The sequence below is a fragment of the Phoenix dactylifera genome, chromosome 6, assembly GCF_051530095.1.
Source record: "Phoenix dactylifera cultivar Ajwa chromosome 6, Ajwa_hap1_PhDact_Kaust_v1.1, whole genome shotgun sequence".
Lineage (NCBI taxonomy): Eukaryota > Viridiplantae > Streptophyta > Magnoliopsida > Arecales > Arecaceae > Phoenix > Phoenix dactylifera.
The window spans coordinates 38,280,536-38,294,060 of record NC_143195.1 but is presented as its reverse complement, the minus strand read 5'-3'; the positions used below and the strand labels follow the sequence as shown (position 1 = coordinate 38,294,060).

The following is a 13,525-nucleotide window of genomic DNA, read 5'->3' as shown; positions in this document are numbered from 1 at the left end:
TAAGAGGATAACTAATGTATGTCAACTGAAAAAAGGTGCCGTTATGACAGGAATGGCTTTTGGAGAAGGCTGCAGAAAAGGAAAGGAAACCGTTATTCAATGCTACATTTTAATTATACTCTCCTGGGAGCAAGAACACAACACTCGTGATGGCACCAGGTGAACGGAAGGAGAGGGAAGGGATAAAGTGATGTCAAAGAAAACTCCTTTGACGGGAGGTGCAAAAACATAACTGCTGCTCTCACAGCTTTTACCACCACTGCTTCAGAAGCAAAGGGAATTGAGATTGCTTGAACGAGAATTATCATGACAAACTTTTGATATCTGATGAGATAGACATTGAATGGAAGATTCTCCTTTTCCCTTCCTTTCTTCCTCTCTAAATATAGTGCAAATGCATGAAAGCCACCAGAGACCGTTGCATGAAGTGCCAACATGTACATCTATCTGTCTTGAGAAATTGCTAGGGAATCATGCACGTTCCATAGAGATAAATGCATGCTTCCGAATCTGTCACCTTGATCTTTCAAAACACATTCATTTTTGACGTACAGAGATTTCTGCAGTGGTGTTGGTACCTTAGATTTGTCTAGTTAGAAAATAGTTTCTATTTTTATTTTAGTAAATATTTTTAAAATTTATGGCAAAAGACTGTTTATGCTCTTTTATCCTCTGTTAAACACTATGGAGGTGTATTTCTGATGATTTTATTCGAAGCACTTTCTAAGTCCGTGTTTTCAACCTCTAATTTTGAATGACCATCAGCTTTGCTTAAATTTTGCATCGCCACAATAATGTCATTTCCTTTTTTGAAACATGATAAGCGTTAGTCATCTAAAAATGCTAAGCATTGAAAGAATGGTAAAAAATAAAGGCTAATTCTTGATGATCTTACTCGAAACTTATTTTAGACCAATATTAAAACTTACATAACCAAGTTTTGTTGTGTAAGTTGCTTTAAGTAGCTACCTTAAAATAAACTAGCACTCAGTTACCCCAGATACATGTTAGATTTTTTTTTTTTCGAGTGTTATAACATGGATGGACATGTGCCCTTCTACTATATGTCCTTCTTCTATATAAAAGAATTTTAGAAAAAGCAGGATTTTTTATGGGTACAAATTGGAAATCTTAAAGGACTTGATATAGGTACATTTTTAAAATCTTATGTTCCTTATCTCGCATTCTTGATCAATTCATGGCAGCTAATATAGTTGCTCTTATTGTATGAAATCTGATCCTTTTGCATATATCCTTGTCCGGTCTCCATGCTACCTATTTCTTTTTTTTCTTGATGTGAAATCCACAAATCCTTTTGATCAATCAAGAGATAGGTGCAGAGATGCAAGATTTGAGATTTATATTTTTGGATCACGCTAAATTTAGAAAGGTATTGGATTATTAAGCCAACTTTATGGGTTATATTGAATTCAATTTCTAATGAGACGTTTCTAGCTCGCAACCCAAATCCTTACCCATATTATTATGTAAATTGAACTTGCCCCTTGTTTTGGTCTGGGCAAATATGGGTATTTCTCGGCAGAGATGGGTATTATATTTGAGATGGGTTCAAAGGTGGGATATATATATCTTAAGATGCGGGTCTGTCACTCAATTATACATGTCTCAAGGATAGAAGGACCTATTCTTTTTTAAATATTTATTACTTTGCCTATTTATTTAGATCTTTATGTCGATATGACTAGTTAGGAATTCGATATTTTTGAACTAAATAAAGTGTCATTTTTTTTAAAAAAAAGATAGTGCTAGCAATATAGGGATGCATGATAAAATGGAGAAATAAAGATCTAGAACAGGTAAGTGGAGGTCAAGAACCATCAGTCATATGTATGCATTTGGATGAATTTTAATAATAAAGAAAATGGATGAATATGGCTGCTATGGATATAATCATATAGATGCAAAATAATAATATTAAAATAGTTCCGAGGCTTCTAGAACTTTCCCTATAATTTAGCCAGTTCAGTGTATAATTTATCAAAAGGCTAATTATGTACCTAAACCTAACCGATGTTGTTTTTTGCGGTGAAGAAAAATGCGAAATTGATGTTCTCATAAATTTACGATCCTCTTTCTCCGCATTACCGCCGTTAATTTATAAATTATTTTTTTAGGCACGCGTACATAAGCACGTGCACCATGAGCAATAATAAGCTGGAAAACACGGTGGGCGAGCCCACGCGAAGAAGAGCGAAAGAGGGGCTAGGGTTTTGATAAAGAAAAGGTGGGGGTATCGAAGGGCGAAGGTCGGCGAAGATGATCGAGGTGGTGCTGAACGATCGGCTGGGGAAGAAGGTGCGGGTGAAGTGCAACGAGGACGACACGATCGGCGATCTCAAGAAGCTAGTGGCGGCGCAGACCGGGACCAAGGCCGAGAAGATCCGCATCCAGAAGTGGTACAACATCTACAAGGACCACATCACCCTGCGTGACTACGAGATCCACGACGGCATGGGCCTCGAGCTCTACTACAACTAATCGAAGGTGATCTTACCCGATCCCTCATCTCCGTGGTTGTCTATTTTTCTCTGAATTTCTAAGTATTTGGTGTGTTTGGATGATAGCCTGACTGGGTTTTTGAGAATTGGGGCTGGAGTATAGAAAATCTGGTCTCTTAGAATTAAATTACCCATCCTTCCAGACTGTTTCGGGCATTTTCTTTCAAGATTCTGCTTTTTATTTCGTGCAGTGGTATGTCTGGATGATGAACCGACTGGATTCAACATGTGACTAGAAACGTGGGTTTTCAAATTAATTTAAAACTTGTTTTAGATTCTTTTTCGTATTTCATCTATTTGGGATGAGGTCCTTTTGGATATTACTAGCTTCTGGTTTTTATCTTCTGGAACGGTGTGCTTGTTTGGATCGTAGTTTGAGTGGGTTCGCGAATTGGGTCAAGCACGGTTTGAAGAAAAAAAGAGTAGAAAGGTGGGATCTTTGTAATTAAATGAGCAAAATCCTGTCGTCTAACAAAATTTGAGTGCTGCAAGTTGTACCTTGCAAAGGTGAAGAGAGTATTACAGATGTCCATGCTAAGAGAGATGCGCGGAGCATAGTAATTGGAACAATGGCTATATGGTTTGATTTGCCAAAGTTGACACAATCAACCCTTGAAAGAATCATTTCATTGATCCATCAAATATAAATCCATATTTACCCAAATTACCATAACCATTACCATCAAACCTGATTTCTGTGAAGGGCTACTTGTGATGTTATTGCGAGCTTTGTATAAAATCCTTTCTCTTAACTTCCATCCATCTTATTCTTCTCTTCCGAACTTTGAGATTCAAATACCTTTCTTCATGAAATTCAGATAATTGTTTTTATGTGTTCATACCATCTCAACAGGAATTTTTTCGGGTTCTTTAATATGCCTTATTTATTAAAAATCCTGATTTTTCTAGTTTGATCACTCATTCATCTTGACTTTCCTATTTTTACTACACCTTTTTAAGCCTCCTTATTGCACAACATTTTGAGCTGTATATCATCGTGGCCTATATTGCCTTCCGTAGTTTTTTTAAATTGAGTTGCTGACATATACATCCATTACAAAAACACCGCAATAGCTTCTTGCAACTTCAACCATCCAACTCTAGTTTTATGTATTTCTCATTTATCTTTCCCTCTGGTTTTTTACTAATAGTTCCTTTAGAACAAATCAATCAGAACTCTTACTATTGTCATCCAAATTGCAATTGTATTGTACTTTCTTTATGTTTAACAGAGTTTAAACCATTAACATGTAAGATTTATTTTTATCTCAATTTAGCATTTATTCTTATGCTCTTCCTATCAATGAATACTATCACTCTGGATCGAGAGATTTTGTGTGTGTGTGTGTGTGTGTGTGTGTGTTGGGGGGGTGAGGGTAATGCTAGAACCCCTCATTAGGTTAGGGGGTGAAGAGAAAGTCAGAATCTCTTGTTTGGATTGTAAAATAAGGAGAGAAGAGCAACGGAGAGAAATCTCTTCTCTCCTAATCCAGCTTTTTTTAATTTCTTTGAGCCTTGTTTGGATTGAGGGAATTGGAGAGAAGAGAAAGAGACGACAGAAAGCAAGAATTCCCTGTTTGGTTATAGGAGAAGTGGGTGAAAGCAGGACTCGCTTGTTTGTTAGGAAAAGTAGAGAAGATCTAGCCAGTTTCTCTCATTTGTTTAGGAATTTAGTAAGGAGATAAGGGAAGAAAAAATTAAAATCCCTTGTTTGGATAGACAAGTTAGGAGAGGAGAAATAGAGAAGTGTTTTAACTCCAAACCCTCTTTTTTGATCTCTCCAAAAGTGGAGAGATTTGGAGAGAAGAGAAACTTAGTGGAGAGATTTGGAGAGAAGAGAAGCTTACTTCTCTTTTGTTTCCTCTTGCTTCTAGAGTTCTTTGCTTTTCCTTTCTCTTCTTGTCTCTTGGATCCAAAATTCTTTTCTTTTTTTCTATCTCTTCCTTTCTATTTTCTCATGTTAGAAATTCTCTTCTCTTCCTTTCCATTTTCTTCACTTGTCCCTAAACCATCTGCAGATAGTAAATACTATGGTACATGCTCTTGGATATTGAGAACATTTCCATGGATGACTTGCATAATGATATGAGCTTACTGTTGATCCTTGATATAAGCACTCTGTGACTGAAAATACACACTGTTTGATAACTACTCCTAATGCTTTCCACTTTCCTAGCATGAATTTACTTGATAATTTAAATGTTGTAATTCTGCAAATGTAGGTACTTCGATACCCTGGCAAACAATGCATGCACTTAAATTATTGGAATTTGCTGGTGCAAACTTCTAATCACCTCATTTACTGATGAATGAAGAGGAGAAATGGAATCCTTTCACATTGTCGCATCATGCAATCTCTAAATTTGAAAAATTTATGTTAGAGGCACTTAGTTGACTTTGTGGTAACCTAATTCAGAATCAACCTTATGCATGAAGCCTGGTATTATCGTCCATAGCACACATCAAATCTTTTTTCGGCTTACAATGTACAACATATACGGAATACTTCTAGTACATGCTGATTTATTTACAGGATCTCTAGAAATTATTCTCTTTAAGGAACCACCTTTTCACGAAAGCATCTTATTTGCTGAAATGATGGATCTCAGTTTTGATTTCTCTTCCTTCAGCTTAACAATGATGCTTCAGTTATTTACTTATAAGCCTGTTGGCCTCTTACGTTAAGAGTTCCATCATCCTAAGTAGGCTTATTAGAGAAACAAGTGCTGAATTAATATACTAAGAAGGAACTTTCTTGAGACCACATTATGGTAAATAAATCGATGGCATCTTCAGAACATGAAATAATTTTTGCAGATCTTGGTTGGCACTAAAATAAGAAATGCTATTCAATTTGCATGACTATATCAAACTGTTGCAATTTTTTTAGCAAGCTCTGCTTAAAATGAGTCCCAATGCACTGTTATCATGCTGTTTCACTTGCCTTTGCAATTGTCAAAATCAAAAACTGAAAGACGAATTGCCAATTAAGGAGTCACTCATGAAAATTGTTTGCTGGAAGATCTGATATGCGACCATGTGTGGTATTAATAGTATAACATACTTTTTACAAGTGACTGTCAGATTACCACTGTGAACATTATATGCTATTTGTTGTCAACTCTAAAAGAAAAAATATCAATTCCAGTTTCCGAATGTGCTTGCAATGGAGATGCGATGCAATGTTGCTTCTAAAACAAATCTTTACAATAAAGTGTGTACATATAATGCATTGGCCAGAACAATACATATCATGGTGCGTGCCATACCAACACAAGGCATGGGTTGGCACCTGTTTGATCAGATGAGAAAAGGAGGGGAGGGGGGGGGGGGGGTCGCAGAAATAGGATGCATTGTGGTTCACCTGGAAAACAGTGCTGGGGTGGTTGGCTGACAAGTTGTAGTTGGTACTCAGTACTGCTTCGACTGGCCAGTAGAGGTTAACAGGGTAAGAAAGCTGAGTCCAAGGATGGAAGCTGAGAATAAAAACTACCAAGAGTAGCCTCTCTCACAACATTTAGGTGTTCACTTGATCCTCTAATCTTCATAAATAGTGGAATGGAATACCCCCCAGACTCTTTCCTGCATTCTCATCTTATTATTAGAATGCCTATCTTTCCAGCCACACTGGCCACGTGTCACCAAAGTTGTCATGTACTAAACTGGCTGAGCTTTAGGTTTTATCATATCCTCTCTCCATGAGGATGACTTTGAAGCAACTGTACAACAAACCAGCATTTAAAAGATTTATCCGTCCTAAGCACCTTGTTTCTTGGAAATAATTATGCAAAAAGAAAATGATGATCCTAAGAGGAGTATTAGCCTTCCAGATAGTTCTGATGTTTCTGCTTACCGCCTTGCTAGAACTTAAGAATTGGTAAGCATTGAATTCCTATACTTGAAATATAGAAATAGGCACGTCTTGATTTCTTTTGAAGTTTTGGGTCTCAGAGATCAGCCATAAATTAGCTCGTCTTTCAGCTTTGAGTTCTTATTCAAGTGTTGGATCACACTTGTCGGGAGCAAGATAAGAGAATTTTTAAGGATTGCCTGTCTTGAAGCACGATTTCAACGAATGCATTAGTGTATACCAAAGGCGGAACCAGTTGGGCAGTAGATTAATAGGAACAAACCCAGGCTTGGTCTAGTAGTTTCATACCATCCTCATGGAGGACTTTTAAGGTTCAAGTCCCTTTGATGTGTATCCAGGATATCAACTGAGTGGCTGCATCAACACCCACTCAAATAGAAACCACATCTGAGTAAGTCAGATGGCAGATTGTCTGCTTTTTGCAAACTCCCTGTTGCGGTATGATGATTAATTGAGATATGGATGATTTGCTCATCACAGATGATTCAACAAGATCCGATGTTGATCTGAATGATGTCTAAAGAAGTTGATCCATGGGTTGAATGTCTAATGGATGAAAATTTGTCAGGCTAGGGAAAATTGCCTGGCTTGCATCGATGAATTGCTAAGAACATATTATCTGTTGAAAGAGAAGTCATTCACCAAACCAATGTCATAGGTGGTTGTGATGATTGCCTAATAATCAAGACGAGTGATCTTAGGCCTGTTAGAATATCTCCCTGCAACTTGCAGAATTTGTTGTAGGATGTGATAGTCATTTGTGCCAAAGCCTTGAGTGTCTACTGTTCTGTTTTTCTAGTTATATCATCTGCTATCAATATATAAATAAAGCACTACTAACTGTTGAGAATTGATAATGTGGTGCACACTGGAGATCTTAAAATTTGTTGCATGCGGTGCACCGTTGGTCTCGTTAATTCTCTCTCTCTCTCACTCTCACTCTCTCTCTCTCTTTCTCTCTCACTTGCTGGTAGCAATTGGTTGAAATCCATAAAATAGAAATTTGGCATGGCATGAATCCATAGTATTCAGTGATGTCATGGCTGTAATTATGGATGTTCATTTCTATCATTTGTTCGATTATTTCTGCATTAGCTTGTATTACTTTTTATAGAATACAGTTATTTGGCTTCCTCTCTCTCTCTCTCTCTCTCTCTCTCTCTCTCTCTCTCTCTCTATATATATATATATATATATATATATATATATATATATGCAGGGTGATTCAGGCCTTGTTGTTAGAGGAAGCTTCTGGTTTTTTGGTTTATAAAATTCTTACTGCTGTAAAAGCGAAATGTCTCACGCGATTGATGTGGTCTCGTATGCAGGTGAGTTGGTTGTTCCAAATGCATGCAGGCGTCGCTTATGGTAAAAATGTATGCAGTTTGGTAATTGATACGAGCCATGAAGTCGGCAACAATGACTAATGGGTACTGTTGTATGCATGTTCGATCTGGAAATTTAATTAAACATATGATTGATATCTCGTTTGTTTGTTTGTGGACATATGAGTGAGTACTGGTGTTCCTGGACATATGATTGATATCTAGTTATGAGGCATTTTACTAGTTTGCTTGTGGTAATGTCAGCCATGAAGTTTTGCAGTTGCCTAAACTGAAATGAAATATAGCTCGTGGTCTACTTGTGAAGCAGTAAACGACTAAAGGCTGCTATCTTGATATAATTCTTCTCGAGAAGTGTTTTAACTTACAACATGTGTATTTTAGTTTAGTTAGACCAGACTAAAATATACATGTTCTAATTTAGACTTATTTGCAACGTCATATTAAACTTGCAATATCAAATTTAGTTAGATGTCATCTAAACATGTAATGTCTAAATTGTGGTCAACTTCGACATTTTGGATTGGTTAGATGAATCAGCATGATTTGCCGCGTAGTCTGTTCGAAACAGACACCCGAAGGGTCTGAATTACGTTCCATTTAAATGTGGTCGTCATCTTCTTCCTTCCTTCTTTTTTTTTTTTTTTTTTTTTTTTTTTTTTTTAACTAGACCGGATGATTCATACAAAACACATACGGATGCATTCAATAAAATGTCCTCACTGGAGCAAGCAAACGCGGGTTGTATATTTCTCTTACCATCCAGTTTTTTTTAACCGAGTCGATACCCTATGAGAGAATAATACTGAATCTTAAAAGCTGAAGGGGCAAGTGAGGGCAAACCCAGAAACCCCAATTCCATTAACAAAAACTCTGTCGAACGGTAGCATGCGATGTGGCAAAGGGGATCGAGTCTTTCGTATACCACTATCGTTCTTTTAATTTTTTGTGATTGGTACGGTGAAGTCGCTCCCTGGGGAAGTCTGAGGTCTAACAGCGCGCTGAGCATGCCACTCACCTTCACGAATTGCACCAGCTCTATTTCTAGGACCGTTCTCCTTGCGCCACGAAGCGGGGCAAGCTGGTGTAGGATAACATAGGAATCTCATGAAAAAAAGGAGGGGAAAAGCTAAATAGTTGATGGGTAACTATTCCAGTTGCATCACTTACAGTCACTCATGCATAGTTTGCAAGGAAAAAGTGAAGTACTTTAATCGTACCTGAAGCTTCATCTGCGACTCTCCCTCCTTTGCGAATCTTTTTCTTTTCCGGTTTTCATGAACATATTTATATTATAGTCGTGTAATATATCCACTTTATAGAAAAATTACATTACTTTACACAGCATGTTTATGGCTGTTGATGTTAAAAAAGAAAAAAGTATTACGTCTCTCCTGGTCTCAGATGGTGAGGCAGCTCACCGGTGCACGAGTACGATGACTGGACGTGCAGGCCACTGCTGTTTTATCCGCCTGTTCTGCGGACGAACGTCGGTCTCGTTACGCCCGCTCTGGGCCTTTCTTTGTGCAACAAGTACCAACCAAACCACACGCAAATTGATATTATTAATAATCTATTCCAGGCCCGAATGCTGGACTTATTCAAGCTATCTCAAGCATGAGAATAGGATCTGGAATAGGTTTAACACCAGCAAACATGCATGTTAACAAGAGGATAAAAACTACATTTTTTCAAGGGTACACACGAAAAAATTTAACTCCTTCCCCTTTTTATATGGATAAAAAATATCCTGAAAAGTCACTCAATTTGCCTAGCCAAAGACAAAGTTATTTGACCAAATCTATTCTATCATATAATGCCAATTCCCTTGATATATGCATGCATGAGGTATGTCCTTCTACTCCTATCCCGCTTTCCATTACGTTTTTACTTACCCCGCCTCTTCCTCTCAGATATCTATGTTTTCTATATATATATATATATATATATATATATATATGGCATATTCTAGTATGGGAAGGAATATGTATTCTTGTTTTAACTTTTCCATATTCTTGTGCCAAATTTGGCCATAAATTGTGGTAACATTTTAGGATGCTTTTTAGTCTTTGTCCACTGGCTTCTCTTCACATATGGTAAGTTTAAGCAACTGACACAAGTGTTCGAATGGATGAACATTGGATCCCATCCAAAAACATTGATTTTTGTGATAATTAAAATAAAGCTCACAACATAGCGCTCTCTCTCTCTCTCTCTATTTTTTTTTTCCCCTTTGAAATAACAAAATTATTATCTTTACCTTTCATATTAGATGTGATCAATGAATTAAACCAAATTTCTTGCATCATTATAAGAGATTTTACCCATTTGACCAATGTGCATGCTTTACTCAAGCACGTCGACGTATCTAAGTGCAAAACAAGTACAATAGTTAGAATATTTAACCATAGGAAGAGACCAGAGTTACGTCTTTCATGCGAAAGATGCTTAGATCTCACGGCACTTCGAACTCCATCATTTATTTATCTGCACATATTTTAAAGCGGGCCGTGGATGATGCAAAGGTGAATTTGCACGAGCGAGGGAAGCAGAATCACTTTCTTCGCGCGAGAGATACATGCCCATCCCCAGGGGAATCAATAGACTGTAATAAGCCGGGAAAGGAGACTAATTAATCACGACCAAATGGCAAAAGGAGATTGATAGCCAGTCCGCTCCACGCCATGTTCCAAGTATTTGTTGTTCGAGCCGATGCGGAAGAAATGGCGGGTTTTAATGACCGGAGCGAGTCAAAATCCAGAAACCGGATCGGGAGGAACCGGCCTGCAGTGACGACACATGCCTCGAGAATCGCGTCATCTTGCCGTCTCTTTACAAAACGGTTGCACCCCTTGTTTCCACGAGAAAAATATATATTCTAATGAGCGCTGAAAGCAAGGAGTCCTTCCGTTACCATGAGGTCCTCGGAAGGCCGGTAAAACTCTTTTTTTGAAGACATTTATTATGTTGCATTTGATCGTTTTGACTGGATTTGTCCCATTTGAAGAGATATTGGAACGCTTTTCCATAACGAGGGGATTAATCTCAGGGTCCTAGTTTAATGCTCGCTAAGTCCCGGCGTCATCCAATTACATCTGAAATAGCAAGCATAAAACTGAAAAAAATTAGTTTTATTATTTCTTCATATAAGTAGTATAAGCATCTGCTTTGATATATTCTTATATAGCAAAAGCTAGGTGTGATTGTCATGCGGTCGCTCAATCCATAGATTGGATGTAAGAACTGGTGATTAGTAAACCAGAAGATGGGATCCGATCAATACTACTATCTATTCATTTATTGCACAAATCCTGAACTGCCATATGAGTTCATAAGCTTAGCAATAATCTGTTGGATGCTTGGTAATAATAATCCTATTTATGAGCTAGGCAAGAAGGCTCTTATATTTTAAAATACAGTAATTGTGGTAAGAAGTCCATCCATATGTGCTGGAATTCCATGCCAAACATTATTAAAATAAAAGGAAAAATGAAATAAACAGAAAGCATAACCTGTTTGCTAGCTTAGAAGAAAATGATTTCAGAATCAGTTAATAATAATCCAACCAGGTGTTACCGGCTTGAGAAATAAAAAAGTGGAGAGGTAAAGGCAAATTCGGAATTTCTTTTCTCCTCAACGTTCCGGTCAATAACAAGAAGGTGGGATCCACGAGATGGCACAGCAATGGCAAGCGTATACCGCACGTGATGGGGTTCATGGCAGCGTCTCGGACCCCGACACCCATGTGGGCGAATGTGTCACAGACGAAACTTTTTTTTTTTCTTGGGCCCTAAGGCCGACGGTGTTGCGTCTAGAAACATATTAAGCGTGCTAATTATTGAATATTTTTTGATTTTGAATCTAGCTTTAGATTTTAGCTTTGAGTCGGATTGGGATAGAAAAAAATCACCAAAACCAAAATTGTAGTCAGAATCGGACACGAAATAAAAAAGTTTTAAATTTTTAAAAATATTGTTCAAAATATTTCTATTTAAATTCAGTTAAAATGACTGAGGATAGGTAAAATATTTAGATATCCGATCCGTTGTGTCGTGGTGGCTGTCCCTCTCATCTGGTCTAATCTCATTTCACGTGGATCGACGGGCAGACCGGACAGGCAGTCGACCCGATGCTGCCCCGCGCTGACCGCTCCAAGTTTCTCCTTTTTTTATCACTAAAAAAATATTATCCGTACGTCCTTAGAATTAAAATCCTTTATGGTACTTGGGGTTTGTTCGGCAATCCCAATAACCACGTATCATAATCATATTCCTTTCCCCTGCCGCAGGGTGTGGAATTGTATACACATTGTGAGTCTAATGCACACGAGGGCGTACTTTATGGGCACTCACATGAGATGATTATTAATCTTTATATATATATATATATATATATATATATATATATTATTATTTTTATTTTAATACAAAAACACCTCATCAACCAACCAAACCCCGAAATAGGCAAGAAAAATTTGCCAGCTACCTTGATGAGATGATTCCCAAGGACTCTCATTGTATATATTCATAATAAATTTGAATAATATTTTTACCTGGTCATCATTCATAAGCACCATTTTTCGTTTCAGCGATGCCATCGTTCCATAAAAAAAAAATGGTCAAAAACTTAACTTTTCATACTAGGTATAATTTCTTTCTTTTTAAGCGATGAATCAATCGGGCAACTTATCCCTTTGCTTTCATCTTTCGAATCCAAACAAGTGCTGGAATGAGTAACAATTTGATTTTTTGTTTCAAACAATTTGATGCACCACGACCATCCCGTTCAGCAGGAATAATAATGGACGCCGGAAAGACGAGCACAAACGAAAATGCTTGGGTGCGCGACGCCTACCATTTGAATGCGACCGATGCCGAACAGCTTGGCCTTTTTGACTTGGAGCTAAAGGGATAAAAGAGCAATAAGTATACGCGCACCCAAAAGGAAGGGTCCTTTATCTGAATGCAAAGCAAAGCAGCACGCCTTTTGCTTGCTGGAAAAATAACATTAATTGCTTGATTTCTACAAGGATAAACCGACCAATGGTTTGATGAACCTTTGCATAGCATAAATTATATTAAGTTGGGTGAAAACTTGTTCGATCTAGCTTTGGGATTACATGGAGAGCAAGGATGCCAGTTTCCAACTATATTTCGTACATGAAGCAGGGGTCTATTTCACCGGCTTTACCATTAAATACAAGTACAATAAAAGATGCAAATCCTGATGAATTCAGACAGTCACTGCACGCATCGGTACAAAGACGAAAAAGATCAACAATAACAATGGAGTGGCAGTTCTAAAATGTATCAAAGGAATCCGACTTTAGGAAAGTAAGCAGGCCCCAGTACCACACCACCAAGCGTCGGCTTTCCTCGCTGTAAATTGCAGCAGCTTTCGAGAGGCCAACTTCGTTCCAGTACAAACATCTAATGATCGCTCGTGCAATAATAGCTACATTGGGGACTCAATTCCACCATCGGTCGCTTTACCATCTTTGTTCCCAACGATCTAATTCTTTTGAATTATTATAATAACTGACTTCTTTCATTATGAGCATTACCTACCAGGAAGCTCGCATTGGCAAAAGACAGGCCACCAAATCCAGCAAAAGGAGGAAAAACCATTAATAAAACAATAAAGATATAAAGGTACGTCACCAAGCTTCTGCTCCTTTTTTTTACTTCTCATGATAGAGAATCTCTGATATAACAGCTACGGTAGAACCAAACCAGGACTTGCAAAAAATAGTCTTAAAAAGGGTTGGATGAATCAACTGCAGCACTGAAATA

At 37.7% G+C, this 13,525-nt stretch overlaps 1 protein-coding gene across 1 annotated transcript; it reads left to right on the top strand.

Annotated features, from left to right (window-relative positions):
• The first annotated feature begins 2,183 nt into the window (after nt 1-2,183).
• Nucleotides 2,184-7,958, top strand: LOC103703961 (ubiquitin-like protein 5). Its single transcript, XM_008787058.6, has 2 exons — nt 2,184-2,505; nt 7,719-7,958. Exon 1 carries the CDS (start codon nt 2,278-2,280, stop codon nt 2,497-2,499), a length of 222 nt encoding a protein of 73 aa, XP_008785280.1. The 5' UTR covers nt 2,184-2,277; the 3' UTR covers nt 2,500-2,505; nt 7,719-7,958.
• The last annotated feature ends 5,567 nt before the right edge of the window (nt 7,959-13,525 follow it).